We start from the raw sequence: 26185 nt of genomic DNA on the forward strand, positions 1-26185 counted from the left end.
CGGGACTCCATCTCAAAAAACAAAACAAAACAAAAAAGAGTTAATATGGGCCGGGTGCGGTTGCTCATGCCTGTAATCCCAGCACTTTGGGAGGCCGAGGCAGGTGGATCACCTGAGGTCAGGAGTTTGAGACCAGCCTGGCCAACATGGTGAAACCCCGTCTCTACTAAAAATACAAAAATTGACCAGAGTGGCTCATGCCTGCTATCCCAGCATTTTGGGAGGCCAAGAGGGGCAGATTACCTGAGGTCAGGAGTTCGAGACCAGCTTGGTCAACATGGCAAAACCCCATCTCTACTAAAAAAAATAGCAAAAAAAAAAAAAAAAAAAAAAAAAATTAGCTGGGCTTGGTGGCACGCACCTGCAACTCCAGCTACTTGGGAGGCTGAGGCAGGAGAATTGCTTGAACCCAGGAAGCAGAGGTTGCAGTGAGCTGAGATCAAGCCACTGCACTCCAGCCTGGGTGACAGAGTGAGACTCTGTCTCAAAAAAAAAAAATAATAATAATAATAATAAATAAATAAGTAAATAAGAGTTAATATGCTCACAACAGATCCTGAGACACGGCATGTGAGTTAAACAGTACTACTGGGTATGAATGTTTCTCATTCATAAGAACCATTAGGTTTTAAGGTCCCTAAAGCCTCAACTTCCCATCTGCAGAAGAAGCAGCCAGAGGCTCCCTTTCTTTTCCTTACAGGGGTCTGGGGTCAAGGTCATTAACCCAATCTCCCACTGTCTTAACTTCCTGAATGGTGGTCTGGAGTTATTCTTCTGGGTGCTTGCCAAGGCCCATCTGCGGGTCTTCCTCAGTCTCAGTGGCAGATGAGGAAGCAGTGGTTTCCCCAGGCCAGAGACATCTCCACAGCAGGTCCCTCAACTCCACCCTGCCCAATGGGCCCTCCTTTTTGACTCAGAGGCTCCCAGAATGTGGGGTGGGCCTTTGCAGCTGACTGAAGGACTCCAAGGGGATAGGGTAGGGCGTGGTTACCGTCCAAATTCAGCCTTTAGTCAGGGAAGGGGGTTGGGGGGGAGTAGATGGCTTGGGGACGACTGGACCTCAGACTGGGTCCCTTGTAAGGATGTGAGGGCAGGCTCAAGAGGGGTTTCCTCCGAGTCAAACACATTCACTCCCCTCCGTCTTCTGGTTTTTAGTCCCTGCCAGGGGACCACACAGGTGAGTCCAGGTGAAAGGAGCAACCACAACTGCCGGCCACCTCTACTCCGCGCCAAACGAAACCGCCCCAGGGGCGCCGCACTTTACCGCCCTCTGTGACCTGTCGCTGTCACACACCGAGTGAGTGTGAGAAGACGAGACCTCGGGAGAAAGAAGGCGACAGCGGGCACCAAGATACACAGATCCTTTATCCATACCTCCTAACAGCCACCCGCTATGGGCCGGGCCTCCGTCCTCCCAATTGCCAGCTCCACTGGAGACACTCCAACCGCACTGGGAGCGCCTTGTGAGCAGGACACGCATGCGCGGGTAGCACCTCCACTAGCGAGTCGGCTGACCCTGCCGGGGACCTGGCAGGGATGGGGAGCGCATGCGCAGATGGCGCGCACCGCTCCCAAAAGACAGGGTGTGGGTGGCGGCTAGACTCTGGACCTGTGGATCTCGGTGCCCGCTGTCGCCCTCCTTCTCCCGGGTCTCGTCTTCTCATGCTCACTCGGTCAGGTCTACAGTACAGCCTCGTACTGGAGTCTTAGTGTAAGTCCTTCCGTTTAATCAGCAGTCCCTCTAACAAAGAAAATGAATGAGTGAATAGCAAACATGGTAAATCTAAGGTGACTTTGCTTAAAGCGGGTAAGGCCAGTACATCGCCACTCAACCCTTGGTTCCGGAGCAGGCGTCTTTTCTTCCTCACCTGGAAGTGGCAGAAAAAAAAGAACTTGTCTTCTGCCCGTGCCGGATCAGGGGCTCCCCACTGCACCCCACACCCCCGCCTTTGGGACAGTCTCACATGGCGAAAGTGGCCTAGGGTGGAGGGCACGGCACTAAGCACGACCGTGACTACTGACTGACCGCTTTTTATAGCCCAGGCACCTTGCAAACATGATTCGCTTCGGATAAGTCAAGTATTCATATTCCCACTTCACAGTGGAGGAAATTGAGGCTGACCCCAAAGCCGCCCCTTTAGTGGGTGCGCGATCAAGACTTATTACATAGACTGCCTTTAAGGGATGGCACCACCACCCCGCAGGCTCCCTACTTCTGGTTGTTGCCCAATCATACTGGCAGGGGTTTCACTGGCAGCTGCCGCCTCGCCCGGCTGACTCATCTTCTCCAAAGCCGTTTAATTCTGTTCCAAGTCTTTCCTAACTCGACCTTGGCCGGCGCGGAGCGGAAGAGATTATTGTCCTCCCGATTTGGGGCCGGGGGAGTTGGAAAACTAGTCTAAATCCTGGGCTGGAGAGCTAGGAAGCCCAAGAGGGCCAAGTCCTGGGTGTCTGCCTCTGACGAGCAAGGTGGAGGCCCTTGGTTAGCAGGATGCGTGGTGAGGAGTCCGGGAAGGAGAAGAATGGCTTGCCTGAGCCTCCCTCCTCCCAGCTCCTGGCCCCTGCTGGCGGCGGCTGTCACTCCTCGCTGCGGTGCCAGCTGGCTCCCACTTCCTCGCCTTTATTCCTACCTTCTTGCTCTCCTGCCTTCCTTCGGGCTTTTCACATCCTTTTCTTTTCCTCTCTTGCTCCCCTCCTGTTTGCCTTTCTAGACTTTCATATCGCCAGAAGATGGTCGTCTCCCTCCCGTTCCTCCCCACTCCGAATAAAAAACAGAAAACCCAACTGGTCCTATAATGGCTTCCCTAAGTCTACAGATGACTCCTGGCTTTCTAGCTCACCTGCCTGGGGGGGATGTGTAAACCATGAGGTGATTTTTCCAAGACTGTGAAGGGAAGGTGGATATAAGCGGAACTGACACTGTATACTGATCACAACACCTACTGATTCCACCGGAAGATACAGGTTTATTGCTATGTCACACATATGCATTCATTCACTTAGCAAACACTGCCATCTGTTCTATGCCAGGCTCTCTGTGTTGTGTAGCAAGAATACAGAGATCAGAATAGATCCTCAGTCTCTCAGGTGGGTAAGTGTTGGTTCAGAGCTGTGGGACCCTCAGAAGGGGCATCTCACCACCCTGGGGGTTATCTGTGGGGTAGGGTTGCTACATTTAGCAAATAAAAATACAGGGTGCCCACAAGTCTGAATTTCAGATAAATAACAAATAGTTTTACAATATAAGCATGTCCCAAAGATTGCATGGGATTACTTATACGAAAAAATTATTCGGCCGGGCGCAGTGGCTCACACCTAGTACTTTGGGAGGCCGAGGTGGGTGGATCATCTGAGGTCAGGAGTTCGAGACCAGCCTGACCAACATGATGAAACCCCGTCTCTACTAAAAATACAAAAATTAGCCGAGTGTGGTGGTGGGCGCCTGTAGTCCCAGCTACTAGGGAGGCTGAGGCAGAAGAATTGCTTGAATCCAGGAGGCGGAGGTTGCAGTGAGCTGAGATCGTGCCACTGCACTCCAGCCTGAGCGACAGAGCGAGATTCCAACTCAAAAAAAAAAAAAAAATGCATCCTTTATCTGAAATTCAAATTTAATTACTGAGCATCTTATACCTCACCTGACAACACTACTGTGGGGGTATCAAGTAGTGTGTTGTTACTGGAAAGTGTCGTGTTATAGAGGCCGAAGTTAGCCAGCAGCCATCAGATTATGGAAAGCCTTAAAAGTGAGGAGGTGGGGGCCGGGCGCGGTGGCTCAAGCCTGTAATCTCAGCACTTTGGGAGGCCGAGGTGGGCAGATCACCTGAGGTCAGGAGTTTGAAACCAGCCTGGCCAACATGGTGAAACCCTGTCTCTACTAAAAATACAAAAATTAGCTGGGTGTGGTGGTGGGCACTTGTAGTCCCAGCTACTCGGGAGGCTGAGGCATGAGAATCGCTTGAACCCGGGAGGTGGAGGCTGCAGTGAGCCGAGATTGTGCCACTGCACTCCAGCCTGGGCGACAGAGCAAGACTCCCTCCAAAAAAAAAAAAAAGTGAGGAGGGGGCACTGAAGGGGTTTGAAAGCAAGTGGGTAACAATAAAAATTGGGTTTTAGGAAGAGGCTTCTGCTGGTTTCTTGGATGATCCTTTTAAGAGCAACAATAGTGGAGTCTGACCAGTTGCAATTGTACAGGCAAGAGATTTTGGATGGCGATAATAGGAAAGTAGGAGGGAGGAGGTGCCAGATCCAAAAAGTATGTAGGAGTTAAATCAGCAGGACTTGGCAGTTGCTTAGATGGGGTGAAGAGGGCGTGAGTCCCAGGATCTGGCTTGGGTGTCTGGGAAGTTAGTACTGCAACCAATTGAGATACAGCAGTTTTAGGGGGCAATGATTGAGTTTAATTTAGGAAATCTGGTGTAGAGGGCCAGCAAATTATTTGCTATATGATTCTGAAGTTCAGTGGAGAAGATGAGCTCAAAGTAGAGACTGGGAAGTCCTCAGCAGAGAGGGAGTATTGAAACCAGGAGATGGATAAGCTCCCCAGACAGGGGGCAGAAGAAAAAGAACCCAGGGAGGAGACAAAAGAACAATCAGGGGAGTACAAGAAACCAGGAGAGTCAGGCTTCCTGGAAGCCAAGTGGGAGTTTCTAGGAAGAGCAAATGATGAATATGTCAAATGCAGCCAGAAAGGTCTGATTACACAAAGCCTGAAAAATGGCAGTTGATTTAGGCAACGGTAAAGTCATCATAACCTGAGGCTGTCATCCTTCAGGCTCATTCAGACATCAGCCCCATTTATTCAAGTGGCAAACACTCAGCCAACATGCGTCCTCAGCATCCTCTCAAACGCTCGCCACAGTAATTTTCATGTCCCCTGCAGTCCTTCAGCGTTTAAACCAATCATTCAGATTGTGCCCCAGCTTACTCAGAAATGACAGGCTCTGTATAATCATCACTTGGGGTTCTTCTTTTCCCCTCACATAAATGATGATATAATTGGGATTCTTTATATTTGTCAATGTCACCTCAGAGCCAGCTGGAACCAGTGCAGCTCTGTCTTTGCAGAGGTAACTGCAGGTGCCCACAAGAGTTAAATGGGTTATCTTGTGGTTTTTATCTCCCAGGAGTGAAGACCACCCAGGAGTAAAGACCACCTTTGTTTTTCTCTGTTCCCTGGCAGGGCTAATTTGACACAATACTGCGTGTTGCTTGTTTTGGTGTCCTTGCTGGGCCCCTTTGCGCACCTCTGGCCCTCAGGTTCCCATGAGACATGCATCCAAACTATTGAGTATGTGTGTGTAAAGGTTGACATCACTTTATTCCCTATTTTTTTGTGTGTGTGGAGACAGGGTCTTGCTATGTTGCCCAGGCTGGTCTCAAACTCCTGGGCTCAAGACATCCTCCTGCTTCAGCCTCCCAAAATGTTAGGATTACAGGCGTGAACCACTGCACTCAGCCCCTATTCCCTATTTTCTAATGGTTTTGAGACAGAGGTGCATGCAATCAAGAGAGAGGATGCTCAGTAGCAGAAATCCCCAAGAAAGTGGGAGGGGCTGGGACACAAAACCCAGTTGAAGGGTGAGTCCTAAACAGGACTTCTCTGAGACCCAAGGAAAGGATAGTGTGGGTGGGTAGAGACAATTTTGGAGGTGGCAAGAGAGAAGTATTCACTAATGGCTTCCATTTGCTCTAAAAAACAGTTCTTTTAATTGTGCAGCCCTCAGAACCAGAAGAAGTTCAGAGAGCTCCCTCTAAACACAGTTCTTTTTTTATTTTTTTTTTTGAGACGGAGTCTCGCTCTGTCGCCCAGGCTGGAGAGCAGTGGCACGATCTCGGCTCACTGCAAGCTCTGCCTCCCGGGTTCACGCCATTCTCCTGCCTCAGCCTCTCCAAGTAGCTGGGACTACAGGCGCCCGCCACCACGCCCGGCTAATTTTTTGTATTTTTAGTAGAGACGGGGTTTCACCGTGGTCTCGATCTCCTGACCTCGTGATCCGCCCGCCTTGGCCTCCCAAAGTGCTGGAATTACAAGCGTGAGCCACTGCGCCCGGCCTAAACACAGTTCTTAACCCACAATCCAAAAGACCCCTGAGGAGTCAGTGAATAGAATTCAAAGAGCCCATGGACTTGGATAGAGGGGAAATTGCATCATTATTTTCACTATTACTAACAGAAATATAGCATATCCTTCTAGGGGATGTGGGTAACAAACTGCAGTAATATTAGCACCTGTGACTTTGACACTAAGAGAGATCAGATTTTCATTATTATGGTTGTTGCATATCTCTTAAAATAACATCACTATTTCAAAAATCATGGTTGTCACTAGACCTGTTGATGGAGCTTGCTATTTAATATGTTAATAAAGAAGCACATATATTACTACATTACAGGTGCCTTTCTTTTTATTTTGAAAATTGTACCCCAATATAATTGGTTTCTTTTGTAATCCTACTTATAGGATGCATGCATTATTCTGGGAAGGGGTTCCTCAGACTTCACCAGACTCCCATAGGTGTCCGTAGCATAGAAAAGGATGAGAAACACTGCTCTGAAGAGTAACCATAGCTAACACTTACATAGCTCTTGCTAAAGGCCAAGCACTGTTCCAAGTCCGTTTTAAATATATAGTTGTTAACTCATTTATTCCTAACAACCCTACGAATAGTCATTTGATTATACTCATTTTATGGAAGAGGAAACTGAGGCACATCGGTTAAGTAACTTGTCCAGGGTCATTCGGCTAGTAAATAATAGAACTGAGGCTGGGTGCGATGGCTCATGCCTGTAATCCCAACACTTTGGGAGGCCGAGGCAGGGCGGATCACCTGAGGTCAGGAGTTCGACACCAGACTGGCCAACATGGTAAAATCCCGTCTCTACTAAAAATACAAAAATTAGCCGGGCGTGGTGGCCCATGCCTGTAATTTCAGCTACTCTGGAGGCTGAGGCAGGAGAATTGCTTGCACCCAGGAGGCAGAGGTTGCAGTGAGCCAAGATGTGCCACTGCACTCCAGCCTGGGCAGCGGGAGACTCCATCTCAAAAAAAAAAAAAAAAAAAAAAAAAAAAAAAAAAAAAAAAAAAAGAGGTAGAGGGGAAGAGATCCAAGACAACTCAAGAACATGGTCAGAGAGAGAAAAGATGGTGTGTAGACGCTGAGGAGGGCAGGAGGTTATTCCAGGGAATGACAAGTGCAATAATGTGGCCTGGACAGGTGGTTAAAGTAGAGAGGAGGTGAAGGTTCCCGGAGCTGGGCAGGTGAAAGAATCATGAAACTGGGCCTGGAAATTCTTCCAAGATTAATTCATTAATTCATTTATTTAACACATTTGTTTTAAGTGTCTTGTACACGCCAAGCAGTGTTCTTGGCATTGGGTGAACCAGCTGGACAAGCCCCTGGTGCCATGGGGCTTACCTTCCAGCAGGGGGAGAACTACACAAACAAGGCCAGGTTAGAGGAGCGTACAGGCTCACAAGCCTGTAGGCACAACCCTGCAGTGCCAAAAGTTCTGAAAAGCATAAGGTTGCTTTTTCATACTTTGGAGCCCAAACTCAATAGGTGACAAACCCTGACCTGAAGTAGTGTGAGGCTATTTATAGTCTTTATTCACACTTGGTGTGAATTTTCATACCTTTCACTTCAGAAATATTAATGTTTCATTATGATGCTCCAGGCCTTTCTCAATAGTTATATAATATAGACTATACAAAGAGTTATGTTTGACTAGTTTTTTTTAAAGAGTTATGTAATATAAATTACATGTCTTCCTTTCTCAAATTGAAAAAAACTCTGAATTCCACAGCACATCTGGCCCTAAGGTTGGAAAATGGATTACGGACATGCAAGTGCTATGAAGAGAATTCAAATATGCAATGGGATAGTGTCTAGGTGGCTACAGTTTGAATATTTAGGGAGGACCCCTCTGGGAAGGTGATATTTACGCTTAGTTCTGAATGAAAAAAAATAAAGGCAGTCATGCAAAGATCAGAGGAGAGCATTCCAAGCAGAGGGAGCAGCTAATGCAAAGATGAACACAAAGGAGGCCACTGTGGCTACAGCATATTGGGCCGGATGAAGAGTGCTATAAATTGATGGAAGCACTTCATGTAGATAGGAAAATTGTGAGTCCGGTGTGCTAAATCCTTTGGTAAATACGGTGTAGTGATTATGAGTGTGGTGGCTGTCAACAACTAGAAGGCCTGGAGGGGAATCTTCCTGGGTGAGAAAGCAGGTGGGGGGAGATATTTCAGATAGAGAAAACATAAAGCAGTTATGAGGCTGAAATGGTAGGCTAAGATATATGGCCTGAAGACCTTGGTTTGAGGAAAAGTATAGAAGGAAGACAGATTAGATATCTGGGCTCAGGACTCTAATGACATAGCTTCTGGAAGCTGGCTGAAAGATGTTCTAGGATGACCAAGACCTGGGTCTTAAATAATAGTCTCTGGTTGAAGTCCAATCTGCAGTGTGTGATCTGGGCTTTTGGACTTAAATTAGACAAAGATAGAGGAGAGTAGCAAAGCCTGAACTGATGAAAGATGTTTTTGCCTCTTTAGGTTTGTGCTTCTCAGCAGCTGTCCTAGAATGTCTGTCTCCAAGCATCTCTCTTAGCGGCTCTCCACATTCATCTCTCTGTGATCCTGTCTGGCATCTCTCTTCCAATCTATCTCGGCTTCAACATATTTCTCTTTACATGGCTCTCTCTCTGTAACTCAGACTCCTCATCTTTGGATCTCCTTGTCTGAGTGTCCCAGAATCTGGTTCCGTCCATTCGTCTGTGTCTGTACTGTAATTCTCTTTCTCCAACTGGACTGTGCCCTCCTGGAAGGCATGAATCTTTTATTATTCCGCTGGGTATCCCAGGTGCCCCGCACACAGTCTAGCATATAGGAGTCTCAAATACATTCATACTTGAATGAAGGCTTTTTCAGAGGAGAAAGGCATCCGTTCTCAATATCCACCCCTCTTCCCCCACACGGAGCAGGCCACTTTCCAAAAGGCCAGCTAGAGAGTAGGGCGAGGGGTGTTGTGGTATTGTACTTCTGCTATTGGTCTCTTTCCCCAGTTGAAATAACTCTGCGGATACCTTGGCAGGAGGAATTCGCCCTCTGACCAAAGGACTAAGGTACCAGGCCACGCCCCCACGTCTCACGCGGCAGCGGCAGACGTCTCACGCGGCAGCGGCAGAAGACCCGGCCCGTCGCAACCGCCCCTTCCGCCGCTTCGCCTCGGCCAATCAGCGAGGGCCTGCACCCCCATCCCGTGGAGTGGCCGGCGATAAGATGGCAGCAGCGTGTCGGAGCGTGAAGGTAGAAGGTTCTTTGCCTCTATTGCTTGCCCTCCTTTACGGGCTGGGACAGCGCGGCCGTGGAACTAGGAGAAAGATCGGTTTCGGGGGAAACGGTCATGCTTATGTAGGCCTGGTATTGTGGCCGTTGGGCTCAAGAGGTGAAAGTCAACACTCCGCGGAGCATCTATCTATCTATCTATCGATCGATCTATCTAGGGTCACGGGACGGGCTGTCTGGGGATGAGATCCCTTCTGCCCCCGAGGTCCCAACGGTGAGGAGAAGCAGCACACCTAGTTTACCCGCAGGGGTGACCACGACCGCTCCCCTCCCCCCTTCTCCTCAGAAGCCTGGAGAACAGGCAGGCGACAGCGTGGGGATGGTCTGGGCAATGTAACAGCTGACCCTGGCCGTGTCCCTTTTGACAGGGCCTGGTGGCGGTAATAACCGGAGGAGCCTCGGGCCTGGGCCTGGCCACGGCGGAGCGACTTGTGGGGCAGGGAGCCTCTGCTGTGCTTCTGGACCTGCCCAACTCGGGTGGGGAGGCCCAGGCCAAGAAGTTAGGAAACAACTGCGTTTTTGCCCCTGCAGACGTAAGTGGGGTCACCTCTCCTCTCCCAGGGTGTGCATGAGGTCACCAACACCGGCCTGGGAACCTGTGGGGGTCCCTCCCATAAGGGTCTCCTCTATGGGGGCGGTAGACCCATCTCCTTGTCTCTTTTGGCCTGAGCCTTCAAGCACTGTGGGACCACCTGTGATAAGGATTCTCTAAAGCTGGGATTCACAACAATGGGGATGGGGATTGGACATAACAGTCTCCTGGAGGAGTTATGTATAGTTTGAAAATGCATATTGTGCCTTGTAATTTTATATTTACAAAGTCAAAAAACTTGTTTCCATGAAACAAACTACAGAAAGTGAAACTTAATGAAATCATCTTAGCAGGTAAGGATACAAAAAAGCTAGTTTATCTTCCTATCAATAATTCTCACAAGTGGGTTATTTTTTATTTTTATTTTTGAGATGGAGTCTCGCTCTGTTGCCCAGGCTGGAGTGCAGTGGAACAATCTCAGCTCCTTGCAACCTCCATCTTCTGGGTTCAAGCGATTTTCCTGCCTCAACCTCCCAAGTAGCTGGGATTACAGGCACCCGCCACCACGCCTAGCTCATTTTTTTGGTATTTTTAGAAGAGACGGGGTTTCACCATGTTGGCCAGGCTGGTCTTGAACTCCTGATCTCAGGTGATCCGCCCGCCTCGGCCTCCCAAAGTGCTGGGATTACAGGTGTGAGCCACTGCACCCGGCCTCACAGCAGGGTTGCATTAGTGCTCTGATCCACAGCAATTAAGAATCTTCAGGAGCATGTGAATTTATCAAGAGGGTATTGATTTGAAAAATGTTTTGCAACACTGCTCTATATTACCTAACATTTTCACCTTTGACCTACTCTCTCAATTTTTTTTTTTTTTTTTTTTGGGACAGAGTCTCACTGTTGCCCAGGCTGCAGTGCAATGGCACGATCTCGGCTCACTGCAACCTCTGCCTCCCGGGTTCAAGCGATTCTTCTGCCTCAGCCTTCCAAGTAGCTGGGATTACAGGCATGTGTCACTATGCCGACTAATTTTGTATTTTCAGTAGAGAAAGGTTTTCACCACGTTGGCCAGGCTGGTCTCAAACTCCTGATCTTAAGTGATCCACCTGCCTCAGCCTCCCAAAGTGCTGAGATTACAGGCATGAGCCACCGCACGCAGCCTATCTCTCAAGTTTTACAACCTTTCTCTTGGCCTCTCCCTTCTCACAAATCTCTTCTCACCCAAGGACTGGGCATGCCCTGCCCTGCCCTCCGTCAGGTTTAGTGGTGAGAGTGGGTGCTGGGAGATGAATACCTTCTCCACTTCTCCCTTTGAAGGTGACCTCTGAGAAGGATGTGCAAACAGCTCTGGCTCTAGCAAAAGAAAAGTTTGGCCGTGTGGATGTAGCTGTCAACTGTGCAGGCATCGCGGTGGCTACCAAGACATACAACTTAAAGAAGAGCCAGGCCCATACCTTGGAAGACTTCCAGCGAGTTCTTAATGTAAGGCCTTGGAAGTTCTCCAGGGATAGTGGGAGTAAGAAGTGTCTGGCCGTGGAGGACCCCAAAGTTTTTAGGGGACAAAGGCTTCTTCTACCTCAGGTCCTATAGCATGTCTCCACCTGTCCTACAGGTGAATCTCATGGGCACCTTCAATGTGATCCGCCTGGTGGCTGGTGAGATGAGCCAGAATGAACCAGACCAGGGAGGCCAACGTGGGGTCATCATCAATACTGCCAGCGTGGCTGCCTTCGAGGGTCAGGTGTGTGGGCAGCGGCAAGACTTATGCCTCCTAAGTGACTTGTTGGGGCCCTCCCACCTATGACCTCTACTCTTTCTCCAGGTTGGACAAGCTGCATACTCTGCTTCCAAGGGGGGAATAGTGGGCATGACACTGCCCATTGCTCGGGATCTGGCTCCCATAGGCATCCGGGTGATGACCATTGCTCCAGGTAGACATATCCCCTCTCTCCATCACACCTGGGATTGGGTGGGATCCATGGACAGTTGAGAGGGGAAGGTATCCACCACCTAAGCAACAGCAGCCTTTTATCTTTGGGCCCCAGGGAAGCACCAAGAAGTAGGGCTAAAGTAAGGAAGAACCAGGTAAATATGAAAGTAAGGGTGAGTCTCTGAATTTGGCTATATTGTTTAGGTCTGTTTGGCACCCCACTGCTGACCAGCCTCCCAGAGAAAGTGCGCAACTTCTTGGCCAGCCAAGTGCCCTTTCCTAGCCGACTGGGTGACCCTGCTGAGTATGCTCACCTGGTACAGGCCATCATCGAAAACCCATTCCTCAATGGAGAGGTCATCCGGCTGGATGGGGCCATTCGTATGCAGCCTTGAAGGGAGAAGGCAGAGAAAACACACGCTCCTCTGCCCTTCCTTCCCCTGGGGTACTACTCTCCAGCTTGGGAGGAAGCCCAGTAGCCATTTGGTAACTGCCTACCAGTCGCCCTCTGTGCCTAATAAAGTCTCTTTTTTTCTCACAGAGTGTAGGCAGTGTTGTGTGCTAGGGGGCCTGGCATGGGGAAGAAATGTGAAGGCTGTGGCAGGGTTGGATGCTTAGAGCTCCAGGGTGGGGTGGGAAAGGCAGTACCTTCATAATACTTTGTGTCCTGTTAACAACACGTGGACTTGATTTTGAGTGCAGAACTTTATTACCTAGGTTAGAAGGTGGGAGTATGCAGCATTTTTCTCTTTGACTCCTAACCACCTGTGAGCTTGATGGAGGAGAAGGGAGAGATAAACATCCTGAACTTAGTGGCTGCTGGTGTTAAACTGCCAGTGATACTGGGCTGTAGGTTGATTGGTGTAGATTACTGAATTCAGGTAATCCTGCCTGTCAAAGAAGTCCAGAGGTCTCAGCTGACATGCTTTCCCTCTCTCCATGGTTCCTCACCATCCCTCCTCTCCCTCCCTTGGCATTTATCCCCACCACCACCACCTAGAACTCACTGGGCTTTTTGCTCATTAGCCAGCTGCTGGTTGAAGGAGCCTAGACCCCTTCGAAATATAGCACACAATTCCCTCTCCTGCTCTTCTAGCTCCAGCACTGCCTGGGCTGAGCTCATGGTCTGGCTTTTCCATTCAGTATCCAATGTTTTCTCAGCCTGACGGTGTGCTTGCTTCTTAGAGCATTGTACTTCCTGCTCTTTCCTGATGGCTTGCTGCTGTGGAGTCATGCCCTTCCAGCAATAGGGCAGGACCCAGTAGGGAGCCATACGGTGTTGGGCGACCTGGGGGTTTTCAGTCAGTAGGTCACTCGTGCTCTGATGCTGGATCTCTGCAAGGTTGGCCTTCTGTTCACACTGACGCTCACAGCGCTGATGCCCAGCCTGCGCAGCTGCCTGGTAGAGCCCCCAAATGCAAACATTTGGGTGCCCAACGTCAGGGAACTCTGCCACAGGGGAGGAGGGAACATGGCCCTACTCTTCCATCTCAAGGAAGAAAGAACAGATACTGCATGGCCTTTCAGTGCCCCTAACGCATGTGTTGGGGAGAATGGGCAGGGAACTTCTCTGCCTTCGGAAGCCTTTAGACTGAGAAGCGGAGGATGAGAGGGCAATGTTCTGTTCTCAAGTCATCCTGCTTCTAGAGGTGGGGAGAGGTGACTCGTACCCTAAGAGGGGCCTTCAGTGAAAGGGGGAGTACTCAGATGAGAGGGCTGATGCTGATTTAAAAGGGGATGTAAGAGGAAGAATGTGGCTAAGGTTCCCCAGGACTTTGTTCAGGAGTTGGGGAGAGCCCAAGGTACTGCATGGCTCAGGCCATACCTGCGCTTTGTTGGCGTTGGCCATGGCACACATCATGGCCACGCGACAGGACTCCTCCAGCCTGGCCAGATGGGTGGCCTGCGCGTCCATGGCGAGGCGCAGCTGGTTACTGAGCGCATCTACACAGAGAAATATGGCCGGGCTACTGTACTGGCTTGCTCCATTCCTGTTTCACTCATCCAGCCATTTGTTCAGCAAGTTTTGTGTTTGTATGTGTACGAATGTTTAGGAGGGGGTTAGTGTCCGAGTTGTAGGGATGTGGAAGGAACTAGGTGCAGCAACAAGGATTTCTCAAGTGCATAACTAAAAGATGCCTCCAATGGACCTGGGTCCCAATGTCAGTTCTGCTGCTTCTGAGCTGTGTGATTTTGGGTAAATCATTTCATATCTCTGAATCTCAGTCTAAGGGCCATGTGTTGGGTTCTAATGATACCATCGAATTAAATCCTGTCCTCAGAGAACTCCCTGTCTAGTTGGAGACACAGATCAAACATAGATAGACCACAATCTGGCAAGAGCAATGGCAGGGATGTACACAGGGTATTAAGAGGGTTTGGGGTGGTGGAAAAGAGGAAGGCTTCCAGGAAGAGGTGATCCTTGAAATACATTTTGTATACAGACTAAAAGAGCAAAGGGCATTCCAGGCTGAGGGCATGGCATAAGCAAAGGTACTGACAACTTTTTTCTGCTCCAGCCACACTGAGCTCCTTGCTGTTCCTAAGACCTGTCAGACACTGTACTATGCAACTGGGAGATGGGTAGACACGAAAGAGATGGTTCATCTTCAGTAGGCTGACATTTTAGGGAGAAGACAGATATTAAACAAATACTTACACAATTAGCTACAACTACAATAAGTGGTCCAACAGAACAGAGTGCTGTAACAGGGTTGATGTGAAGGGTGAACAGTGCAAGTAGATAAGACATGGTCCTTGCCCTTGAAGGGCTTCTTCTAATGGAAGAGAAGGATGTGGCCACAGACAATATCATAATAGTAGCTACTCTATGTGGTATAGATTATTATTCTCATTTTAAAGATGAAGAAACTGAAGCACAGAAGGGAAAATTCATTTGCCCAAACCAGCTAGTAAGTGGCAGAGCCATTAGGTCTGTCTGCACTGTGCTGCCTCCACGTAATGGAGTGCCAAGCTAATCAAGAACAATGCTACACTGTCAGTTACTGAAGGAAGTCAGGGAGGTTGGGGTCTGCACAACCTAACATTTCAGCACCAACCCTATGGATAATTGGACCTCCCCACACAGTTCTGGTCCCCTGGGTGCTGTACTCAGCTTAGGACAGATCCCCACTAGGCCTCAGGTCTTTGAGTCTGGAGGGCTGGGCTGCTTACCTGCACAATTCTCATCAACCTTGGCTTGCTGTTGCTCCTGCTGCTGCCTTTCCAAGTTGCACCTGAACTGCCCCTGCTGCATTCTCAGCCGTGTGTCCCTGTCTAGGTCTTCCCCAGAGAAGTACTGCAGGCTGGCTGGACCAGGATAGGTATTACTGTAACTAAGATAGGTTGGAAGCCCCTTCCAGACTTGGCTTGGATCCCAAAGACTAAATTCACGCCCGTTCTTGCGCTGCTGCTTCTGCTCCCGAAACTCCTGGACTTTCTTGGCCAGCCGACGTGTTCGATCTGCCTCTTCCTTCTCTAACATCTGGACTACCACATCATACTGCACCTGGCTGGTACCTGGGGGTGGTGAGCAAGGATATGGAGAAGATACCCCAGGAGGGACAGAGTCTACTTAGCATGGCCTCTACTCTCAAGGTCCATCCAGTTTGTCCCACCACCCCAGGGCCTCAGGCCACAGAGGCAGAACTGCCCTACCTCAGCCCACTCGAGCTCTTTCTTTACACCCTTGTCTGGCCCCTGGCTTTTGGCTTTTACCATAAGCTGCCTCCTTGCTTCTTTCTGCTGCTTCCCGATGCTTTCGGTCTCCCACCTGGTTGTTCAGGGCCTGGACATCTACCTGATCCCAAAGAAAGGAGCACAATCAGAGTAGGAGCCCAGCAGGGGGCCTTTAATGTCCTACCACAAACTTCTTAGAATTTACCTGTTTCAGAATCCTGTAGCTCCCCAGTACCTACTGGATAAAGTTCTAGCTCCTGAGCATGGTTTGTAAGCCTCTCCATGGTCTAGCCTCTGCCTCCTTCTCTGGCCTCATCTCTTAGTCCCACCTTACCCTTATGAGCTGTGCTTACAGTTCCCTGAATATCTTAGGCTGTTTTGAACCAATAGCCTTTGCTCAAGCTGCTCCGTCCACTTGGAACACTTTCCTCCCCTCTTTACACAAATTCCAATTCGTCCTTTGAGACCAGCTCAGCCTTCACCTTCCTGACCCCTCAGGCAGGTTCTACTCCCATAGAATCTAGAACCCACTGTCTACATTATATTGATGTTCACCTCTCTGTATTCTCTCCTTCACCAGACTGTGAGCCCTTTCAGGGCAGAAACTGGGCCTTAGTCATTTTCGTATCCCCACTGCCCAACACAGTGCTTGGCACAGAGCAGGCCCCGAGGAAATGCTTGTCAGCTTGTCAGCTGGATCTCAGTCAGAACACTAATACCCTAGCCAACTTCTTACGGCAGGCACTATGTACTGGTTTTCAAAGCTGCCACTGTGTGTTAATACTCACCTGACTTCCTTCAGCCTCATTTTACAGAAGAGGAGCCTAGGGCTCAGAGAAGACGGGTGATTTATCCAAAGCCACACACACAACAGTCAGCAGACCTGGCCTTAAATACTTACGGGGTCTTTTCCAGAATACCATGCTGCATACCCCCTCTATCCACTCACCTAGCAATCTTTGGTTTCTTAAACTATCAATATTTTCTCTTTATTTTGATTATAATTCATTTATCACATTTCAAAATCATACAAAAAGGAATACAGTTTAGCGAGGAGTAAGTGTCCCTTCCATCTCTGTCTCTCAGCCTGGTTAACAGTTTTTTAACATAGCCTTGCAGAGATAGTTTAGGTATATGCAGTAATTTTGAGACAGGGTCTTACTCTGTCGCTCAGGCTGGAGTGCAATGGTGTGATCTCGGCTCACTGCAACCTCCTACTCCTGGATTCAAGTGATTCTTGTGCCTCAGCCTCCCAAGTAGCTGGGATTACAGGCATGCACAACCACACCCAGCTAATTTTTGTATTTTCAGTAGAGACAGGGTTTCACCACGTTGGCCAGGCTGGTCTTAAACTCCTGACCTCGTGTGATCTGCTCACCTCAGCCTCCCAAAGTACTGGGATTATAGGTGTGAGCGACTGCACCCGGACTCCAAATATTCTTTAGGCCTCTTTTAGCTCCATGTTGCCTGTCTCAAGAACCAGGTCACATGGCCCAGAGCTGACTGGAGAAGGTTCAGCCATCTCCCCTAGTCTCTTCCCCTGCACTGACCTATCCCTCTTCCCAAGCTCTTCCCAGGCCTGTAGGGGTGGGTGCCTTCTCTCCCTCTCTTTCCTTTCCCACCCTAGGGGCCTGCTTGAATCACGGGAAGGGCTATCATGGGCACTGTTACACGTTCCTCTCCAGGTGTAAGAGTGAGGTGGCCCTGATCCTGAGCAACAGTCCCTACTACCCACTCACCCCCATGACTCGGTTCCGCACATTGAAGAATCGGTTTTGTTGCTCTTTTTCTCGATTTCTTCTAGCCTTGATGGCTGCTGCTTCCTTGGTATCTGTTGACTGGTTTATGTTATACATCTGGAGCAAAAGGGAGGTGGAATGGCCCATCAGTGCCGACCACCATCTTTGACTACACGCCACCCCCATTCCTTTCTCCCTATAATATTTCAGCTGTTATTGATTCCTACTGATTCTACTTCCTGATATATTTCATATCTGTGCCCTCTATCTCTGCTGTCACCAGCTTAATTCAGGCCTCACAATCTGGTGTCAGGCACTATCTCAGGAGCCCCACTGGGTTCTCTTGCTCCAACATTACCCTCTCTGCACTGGATTTCTCTGCACTGGCTACCAGAATGATCTTTGGGAAGCAAATCTGACCATGGCACTCCTCAGCGTAAAGCCTTTGAAAGCACCTTTAAAGCAAATGGCTCCCCAATGCTTATAAGGCCCAACCCCCTTTGCCAGATTTATAAGGTTCTCATGATCTGACCCCTGCTCACCTTTCTAAGCCTCAAACACATCTACGACACTCCTTTTTCATTATACTCTACTCAGTTTTCCTTATTTCAGTAAGGGGCACCACCATTCACCAAGTTGCTCAGGCCAAAAACCTAGGAGACATCCTTTAATCCTTCCTTTTCCCTCACTCCTTCTTCTTTCAAAATAACCCTGGTCCAAGCCACCATTGCCACCTTCCTGAATAACCACAACTGTCTCCATGTTGGTATTCCAGCTTCCTCTATTGACTCCTATAGCCCAATCACAGAAACGAGAAGCAGCTTTCTTTTCTGAAATATATGTCCCCCCCCCACTTTTTTTTTTTTACTTTTATTACTTATTTTCCGGTCAAATGAAAGGCTAGAAAGCTTAAATTTGCCTGTGTCCCTCCATATTTTGGGAAGCTTACTTTTGGCATGTAACCCAGCCAAAGCCGCAGCCAAAAAAAACTTTAGGAAACATAAATCTGATCATGTCTCTCACCTGCTTAAATCCTCCACTAGCTTCCCACTGTACTTAGAATCAGATCCAAACTCCTTACTGTGGGCTTTCAAGATCTAGTTCCTGCACACCTCTCCAATTTGTCTCAAACCACTGTCTCCCTTGCTTACAGTGCTCCAGGCAAGCTGATCAAGTCCTCCAACACAGTAACTGTTCCCACCCCAAGGCCTTTGTATGTGCTGTTCCTTTGTTTGGAGCGTGATTCTTTAATTCCTCCTATAGCTATTTGGATCTTTTTGGTGTTTTGTTTTGTTTTCCATTTTGTAACTGTGAAGTAGTTGATACATACAGGAGAACATATATAACCCATGTATGTAAGTTAGGATGCATGATAACATAGAAATCCATGAACTAACTCCCCAGCTAAGAAACAGAACATTATTGATACCACTGAAGTGTCCTGGATCTCTTCCCCCTCATCCTTACTCCAAGAGCACTCCACACTCTATCCAAAATGTGTTACCATTCCCTCTCTCTCTCACTATGTTGCCCAGGCTGGTCTTGAACTTCTGGGCTCAAGTGATCCTCCTGCCTCAGCCTCCTAAAGTGCTGAGATTACACGTGTGGGCCACCTGTAATGCCCGGCCTGACAAGAACATGTTTGATGGAGTTCTGGGGATGAAACTCTGATTGAGGTGGGCTCAAGAGAGACTAGGACTGCAGGACAAACAACTCAGCTAATTTTTTTTTTTCGAGAGAAAAAGAAGGACCTATAGATTTTAAAGATTTATATATACAGGGTGGAAGTTTCTCTAGCATATATCTAGGAGTGGAAGTGCTGGATCATAGGGTATGTGCATATTTAACTTTACAAGATAGTGCTAAGTTGTTTTCCAAGGAGATTGTAATTTACACTTTCACAATAGTGTATAAAAATTCTAGTCATTACACATTCTCACCAACACTTCGTATACCAGACTTTTACATTTTTGCCAATTTGTGGGTACAAAATTATAATTACTTGTTTTAATTGGAATTTTCCTTATTGATAATAAAGTTCTTTTCATGTGTTTTTTTGACCATTTTTATTTACTTCTCTTTGGAGTGCCCATTCATATCTGTTCATTTTTTTAAAAATCAGGTTGTCCCTTTTTTTTTTTTTTTTTTTGAGACAGTGTCTCACTCTGTTGCCCAGGCTGGAATGCAGTGGCACGATCTTAGCTCACTGCAATCTCCACCTCCTGGGCTCAAGTGATCCTCCTACCTCACCCTCCCAACTAGTTGGGACTACAGGTGTGACTAATTTTTGTATTTTTTGTAGAGACAGGGCTTCTCAATGTTACCCAGGCTGGTCTTGAACTCCTAGGCTCAAGCAATCCTCCCACCTCAGCCTCCCAAATTGTTGACATTACAGGTGTGACCACCATGCCCAGCCAGGTTTTCCTTTTAAAATTAATTGTAGGCTGGGCGAGTGGCTCACACCTGTAATCCCAGCACTTTGGGAGGCTGAGGCGGGCGGATCACGAGGTCAGGAGATCGAGACCATGCTGGCTAACACGGCGAAACCCCATCTCTACTAAAAATACAAAAAATTAGCCGGACGTGGTGGCGGGTGCCTGCAGTCCCAGCTACTCAGGAGGTTGAGGCAGGAGAATGGCTTGAACCCAAGAGGCGGAGCTTGCAGTGAGCCGAGATAGCGCCATTGCACTCCAGCCTGAGCAACAGAGCGAGACTAAAAAATAAAAAAATTAAAAAAAATTAAATTGTAGGAGTTCCTTTAATATATATTAATCATTTCTTCGTTTAAAAGTGGGAAATATCTTCTCCAAATTTGTGACTTGTTTTTTCACTTGTTTTTTTTTTTTTTTTGAGGCAGAGTCTTGCTCTGTTGTCCAGGTCGCAGTGGCGCAATCTCGGCTCACTGCAGCCTCTGCCTCTCGGGTTCAAGTAATTCTAGTGCCTCAGCCTCCCGAGTAGCTGGGACTACAGGGGCACACCACCACACCCAGCTAATTTTTGTATTTTTAGTAGAGATGTTGGTCAGGCTGGTCTCGAATTCCGGACCTCAAGTGATCTGCCTGCCTCAGCCTCCCAAAGTGCTGGGATCATAGGTGTGAGCCACCGCACTGGCTTTCACTTGATTTTTTTTTTTTTTTTTTTTTTTTTTTTTTTTGAGACAGAGTCTGGCTCTGTTGCCTAGGCTGGAGTACAGTGGCGCCATCTACGCTCACTGCAAGCTCCGCCTCCCGGGTTCCCGCCATTCTCCTGCCTCAGCCTCCCGAGTAGCTGGGACTACAGGCGCCTGCCACTGCGCCTGGCTAATTTTTTGTATTTTTAGTAGAGACGGGGTTTCACCATGGTCTCGATCTCCTGACCTCCTGATCCACCTGCCTCAGCCTCCCAAAGTGCTGGGATTACAGGCGTGAGCCACCGCACCCGGCCCATTTGATTTTTAAGGTAATAATTGATACATACAAAGCAATGTGGTTAATATACATGTAGGTTATGAAGCACATTAACAAAATGAACACCTGTGGACTCTACACAAATCTCGGAAAATAGAACACTATCAATATTTTAGAAGCTTTCTGTGTGCACTTAACACATATTTTCACTTTCTTTATGGTGAATTTGAATGTAGTCATACTTACCCATTTTTTCCTTTGAGCTTACTAGTTATTATTTAAGAAATCCCTCCCTATCCTGAGGTCATAAAGATATTCTCCTATATTTCTAAAGTTTTGCCTTTCTCATTTAATTTTTTTTTTTTTTTTTGAGATGGAGTCTTGCTCTGTCGCCCAGGCTGGAGTGCAGTGGCACGATTTCGACTCACTGCAACCTCCGTCTCCCGGGTTCAAGCGATTCTCCTGCTTCAGCTTCCTGAGTAGCTGGGATTACAGGCATGTGCCACCACGCCCGGCTAATTTTTGTATTTTTAGTAGAGACGGTGTTTCACCATGTTAGCCAGGCTGGTCTCAAACTCCGCCTTGGCCTCCCAAAGTGCTGGGATTACAGGTGTGAGCCACCGCACCCAGCCTCATTTAATTTTTTTTTTTTTTTTTTTTTTTTTAGGTGGAGTCTCACTCTGTTGCCCAGGCTGGAGGGCAGTGGCATGATCTCGGCCCACTGCAAGCTCCACCTCCCGGATTCATGCCATTCTCCTGCCTCAGCCTCCCGAGTAGCTGGGACTATAGGCACCCACCACCATGCCCGGCTGATTTTTTGTATTTTTAGTAGAGATGGGGTTTCACAGTGTTAGCCAGGACAGTCTCGATCTCCTGAGCTTGTGATCCGCCCTCCTTGGCCTCCCAAAGTGCTGAGATTACAGGCGTGAGCCACCGTGCCTGGCCCCATTTAATTTTTTTTAATATAGATGGGGTCTCACTATATTGCCCAAGCTAGTCTTGAACTCAAGCAATTCTGCCTCGGTCTCCCAAAGTGCTGGTATTACAGGCATGAGCCACTGTGCTCGGCCTCACTTAGGTTTTTAATCCACTTGGAATTGCATTTTGTGTATGGTGTGAGATAAGGATCCAATTTAATTTTCCCCCCAAGTGCCATCTCATCTTTTTTTAAATTTAAAAATGTATTTTATTTTTGGCCAGGCACGGTGGCTCACGCCTGTAATCCCAGCACTTTGGGAGGCTGAGGCAGGTGGATCATGAGGTCAGGAGTTCAAGACCAGCCTGGCCAACATGGTGAAACCTGTCTCTACTAAAAATACAAAAAAATTAGCCGGGCGTGGGAGTGGGCGCCTGTAATCCTAGCTACCCGGAAGGCTGAGGCAGAGAATAAAATTTATTTTATTTTTAATTTGTTTTAGATGGGGTCTCTCTCTGTTGCCCAGGATGGAGTGTAGTGGTGCAATCATGGCTCACTGTAGCCTCAAACTCCTGGGCTCAAAGGATCTTCCTGCCCCAGCCTCCTGAGTAGCTGGGACTACAGGTGTGTGCCACCATGCCTGGCTAATTTTTAAAATTTTTTTGTAGAGATTGGGTTTTGCTATGTTACCCAGGCTCACCATCTCATCTTTTAAAAGGGAACAGTATTTCCCCATGGATTACATGAGATTGCTGTCCTTTAGCCATTTTATCCCCCCAGCCTGATTGTTTCTCCCAACTGAACTTCATTTATGGCTCCCCTACTAGATTCCATCTACCAAGCTTCCTCCCTTTATTTATTTTTGAGACAGAGTATTGCTCTGTCACCTAGGCTGGAGTGAAGTGGTGCGGACACCACTCACTACAGCCTCAACCTCCCAGGCTCAAGTGATCCTCTTGCTTCGGCATCCTGGGTAGACCACAGGTGAGAGCTGCCACACCCAGCTAATTTTTAAATTTTTAGTAGAGATAGGGTCTCACTATGTTGCCCAGGCTGGTCTTGAACTGCTGGTCTCAAGTGATCCTCCTGCCTTGGCCTGCCTCCCTCACGATGGGATTACCGTTGTCAGCCACCATGCCCAGCCACTTCCTCACTTTCCTGGACTTGTCCTAAGTCTTTATGACTCTTTCTAGCCTTCGGACATAATTTAATAAATAGTTAAAGGAATAATTATGGCAACCACCAGATCCTTTCCATGTTTAAGTCTGAGAATGGCACCAACTTACCTACTGGTTTCACCTGCCACCACAGTATAAGGTCACTGAAGGGGAAGATTCAGCTGACATTTTAAGCTTCTTGGATTGCTAAGGCCCCTGCCTTATTAATGATAGAGAGCAGAGAGGGAAGAGAGATAAGGTGGCATTGTGGTATGGAGCTGTGGGAATGGGATGGGGGAGCGGCATGGAGGCAGAGGTAGGTGGAGGTGGAGAGCACTGGCTTAGGGACCTTGACTCCTGGAGGTTCACACAAAATACCTTTCTCAGTAAGGAATCCCGATTTTGAAGCTCTTAGGTTGGCTCTGCATGCAACTTTGTTCTTGGGTTACAGCGGCAGTTTCTGAACTCTGCTTGGTAGAACAGGAGGGAGGCAGGGGATAGGGGTAGTATCTCAGGCCGTAGCCTTCCCCAGCCTGTATCCCTGTTGCCTGGGAGTAGCCTCAGCCCCATTCACAACCCATCCGCCTTCGCATCCCGTCCCGCCTCCAATCCTACCCCACCATTAGCACAGTCTGAGCTCACCTAACACTGAATCATCCCGTTGGCCCCTCCTTCCCGTCCAGCCCTCCGCTTCCCCCGGCTCCTTCCAATTCCCGACCCTGTCCCTGTCCTAGCCTTGAAAGCTGGCCAGGCTACAGCCACAGCCGAGCTCCCACCTTCCTCTTGCCCTGAGGGGCATAATCCTGCTGTGACTTCTGTCTCAGCAAGCGTGAGCTCAGGTCTCCCCCGCCTCCTTGAACTTCAAGAACTGCTCTGGCTCCGCCCAGCACCCACTCCTCCGGGGATCTGGTCCGCAGGAGCAAGTGTTTGTTGTTGCCGTGCAACAAGAAAGGGGGGCGGAGGCACCACGCCAGTCGTCAGCTCGCTCCTCGTATACGCAACATCAGTCCCCGCCCCTGGCCCCACTCCTGCCGGAAGGCGAAAATCCCGTTAGGCCTGGACGTATTCTCGCGACATTTGCTGGTCGCCCGGCTTGCACTGCGGCGCTTCCCGCGCGGGCTACCACAGTTCTCGGGCGTACGGCGCGGCCTGTCCTACCGCCGCCGGCGCCGCGGCCGTCATGGGGTTCCTGAAACTGATTGAGATCGAGAACTTTAAGTCGTACAAGGGTCGACAGATTATCGGACCATTTCAGAGGTTCACCGCCATCATTGGACCCAATGGCTCTGGTGAGATAAACCTGGCTGCGGCCCTGCGCACGTCCCGGCCTGGACCCCTTATCCGGTGCCGGAGTAGTACAACCCAGCCCATGTAACCTGAAACGTCGCGGACCCTTACGGGTTCCTTGCCCGTCCAGAGGGGGTTCTGCTCGAACCCACTCTCCCCGCGCGGGTGCTCTAACTCGAACACCTTCCAGATGTCACTTGCCGCTTCCTGCGCGGCCCCCGCCCCGGCCGAGTGGTACGGGCCGAGCTGCCAGTTACCCCGCCTACTTCCCCCTCCCGCCAAAGGAGGCGCATCTGGAGCCAGCTTCCCGCCAGCTCAATCCCCCGCCGCACGGCTCCCCGCCGGACCGGCAGGAGCCGGCTTCCCAGCCTTACTTGACCCCCTCCGGAAAATGTGGGGACGCTGGTAGCTCTCCCGTGGCCTTCGGTCCCAAACGGTGCACTTCTGTTTCAGCCCAGCGTCCCCTCTCGCCTCGCATTGGTACACTCCAACTCTTTCCTTTCTACTCTTCTCTGGAGGCGGCACTTTTGAATTTCAGACCCAGCGCTCCAGTCTTTAGAGTGCTTGAGGTGTCGCTCCCCACCCCCAACCGCTATGTCAGAGGTAGTTGCCTCGAACTCGCCCCTTTCCTACCACCGAAACCGTCAAAAGCCGAAATTAACTAATTTACCATATTTGTTGAATGCTTATTGTTTATCAGGAGTTATTCAGTTGCAAGTTGTGGAAACAGCGGAGAATAGAATAAACCAACTCCACGCTCACAGGGAACTTATATTCCAGAGGGGAAAGAAGATAAAGAAGGAGAAAATAAGATGTTTTTAGGCTGTCATAAGTGCTATACAGGAAATGAGACAGGTGGATGTGATAAAGTGACTTGGGTGGTGTCTTTAGAAAGAGTGATCAGGTAAAGCCTCTATTTTGTATCTTCCCAACTCTAAACGATACACCGTGGATTCCTCTCACCTCAGATGTCCATTTGGAATCCTGCTGTATTCTTCCACCCCAGAGATGTTCTAGCTGAATCATATCCTAGCCTAAGAGGCTGCCCTTGCTGAAGTAGCACGTACTGAGTACCTTTCCTGGAGACTGTCTCAACAGTGGCACTATTGACATTTCCAGTGAGATAATCTTTTGCTGTGGGATGTGCCCTGTGCATTGTAGGATGTTTAACAGCATCTCTGGCGTCTACCTGCTAGATGACAGTAGCACCTCTACTCCCCAGGCATGACAATCAAAACTGTCTCCAGACATTGCCAGATGTCACAGAGGGTATGTGTGACTCCCCCAAACCCCCAACTTATTTGAGAACCACTGGCCTGGAGGGCTAATGCTTGGTGTCCACCCAGTTTCCTCGGGTTTTAGTGTAGTGGCCCCTGTTGAAAGAGCTAGGATGTACCTCTTGGCATTCAGTCCCCTCAACATTAGTAGATTTGTATTCCCAGCTGTTCTGAAAAGGGCCATGGCACTCCCCCACTTGCCCCCGTTCTTTAAGGCCCACCTCTACAAGCCATTCCTTTAGTCCCTTTGGTGAATTACTCTTCCTCTGTGGCATACCATAGACACTTGGTACACATTAATGTTTATTAAGTCCTATATTGATGGTGCATGTTTTTGTATCTTCATTGGCCTGTGAGTACCCTAAAGCAGACATTCCTTGAAACATTTTACTGGTGTTCAGTCCATAATATATATTACAAAAATGTTTACCATATTGATTGTGATTAGAGAGGCTTGTGGTTGTGAGATGTTGTCCTCCCTGGAAGTGATGGGAGAAGCCCAAAGGTTGGATATTGGTTCCTAAAAGGCTGACTCCTGGTCTGCATGATGTGCTAGTCCTGCTGTGATGAGGGAGACGAGCTGAGTCCAGACTTAGGATAGGACTAATTAATTGAGTACCTACTCTGTGTGTCAAGTACTTTATTTATTGGGACCCTGTTTTTTCTTTTTCTTTTCTTTTTTTTTTTTTTTGAGACAGTCTTGTTCTGTTGTCCAGGCTGGAGTGCAGTGGCATGATGTTGGCTCACTGCAACCTCTGCCTCTTGGGTTCAAGTGATTCTCGTGCCTCAGCCTCCCAAGTAGCTGGGACTACAGGCGTGCGCCACCCCATCTGGCTAGTTTTTTGTATTTTTAGTAGAGATGGTGTTTCGCCCTGTTGGCCAGGCTGATCTCAAACTCCTGGGCTCAAGTGATCTGCCTGCCTCAGCCTCCCAAA

The 26185-nt window shown here is 48.8% G+C and overlaps 3 protein-coding genes across 5 annotated transcripts in view; 2 read left to right on the plus strand and 1 right to left on the minus strand.

The window, feature by feature from the left end:
* Positions 1-9246: 9246 nt before the first annotated feature.
* On the plus strand, positions 9247-12352 carry HSD17B10 (hydroxysteroid 17-beta dehydrogenase 10). Its single transcript, XM_003276295.3, has 6 exons — positions 9247-9310; positions 9718-9882; positions 11198-11362; positions 11493-11621; positions 11703-11811; positions 12015-12352. Exons 1-6 carry the CDS (start codon positions 9284-9286, stop codon positions 12203-12205), a joined length of 786 nt encoding a protein of 261 aa, XP_003276343.1. The 5' UTR covers positions 9247-9283; the 3' UTR covers positions 12206-12352.
* A 139-nt stretch (positions 12353-12491) lies between these two features.
* On the minus strand, positions 12492-23659 carry RIBC1 (RIB43A domain with coiled-coils 1). Of its 3 annotated transcripts, XM_030806767.1 has the most exons (8): positions 23463-23659; positions 23065-23153; positions 17228-17344; positions 15528-15609; positions 14985-15329; positions 13636-13754; positions 12818-13209; positions 12501-12701 (listed from the first exon to the last, which is right to left on the minus strand). In XM_030806767.1, the coding sequence occupies exons 3-8, from the start codon at positions 17342-17344 to the stop codon at positions 12620-12622; spliced, it is 1137 nt and encodes a 378-aa protein (XP_030662627.1). In that variant the 5' UTR covers positions 23065-23153; positions 23463-23659; the 3' UTR covers positions 12501-12619. The 3 variants fall into 3 exon arrangements, with proteins under 3 accessions (XP_030662629.1, XP_030662627.1, XP_030662628.1); XM_030806769.1 differs by lacking the exon at positions 14985-15329 and having other exon boundaries at positions 12492-13209; XM_030806768.1 differs by lacking the exons at positions 12501-12701; positions 14985-15329; positions 23065-23153; positions 23463-23659 and having other exon boundaries at positions 12778-13209; positions 17228-17844.
* An 85-nt stretch (positions 23660-23744) lies between these two features.
* The window catches only part of SMC1A (structural maintenance of chromosomes 1A), a 48221-nt gene continuing 45780 nt past the window's right edge, over positions 23745-26185 (plus strand). Inside the window, exon 1 of the mRNA XM_030806770.1 lies at positions 23745-23975. Within this exon, the coding sequence (XP_030662630.1) occupies positions 23867-23975 (109 nt within the window). The 5' untranslated portion in view covers positions 23745-23866. The remainder of the gene's footprint in view (positions 23976-26185) is intronic.

The sequence above is a fragment of the Nomascus leucogenys genome, chromosome X (genome assembly GCF_006542625.1).
Source record: "Nomascus leucogenys isolate Asia chromosome X, Asia_NLE_v1, whole genome shotgun sequence".
NCBI lineage: Eukaryota > Metazoa > Chordata > Mammalia > Primates > Hylobatidae > Nomascus > Nomascus leucogenys.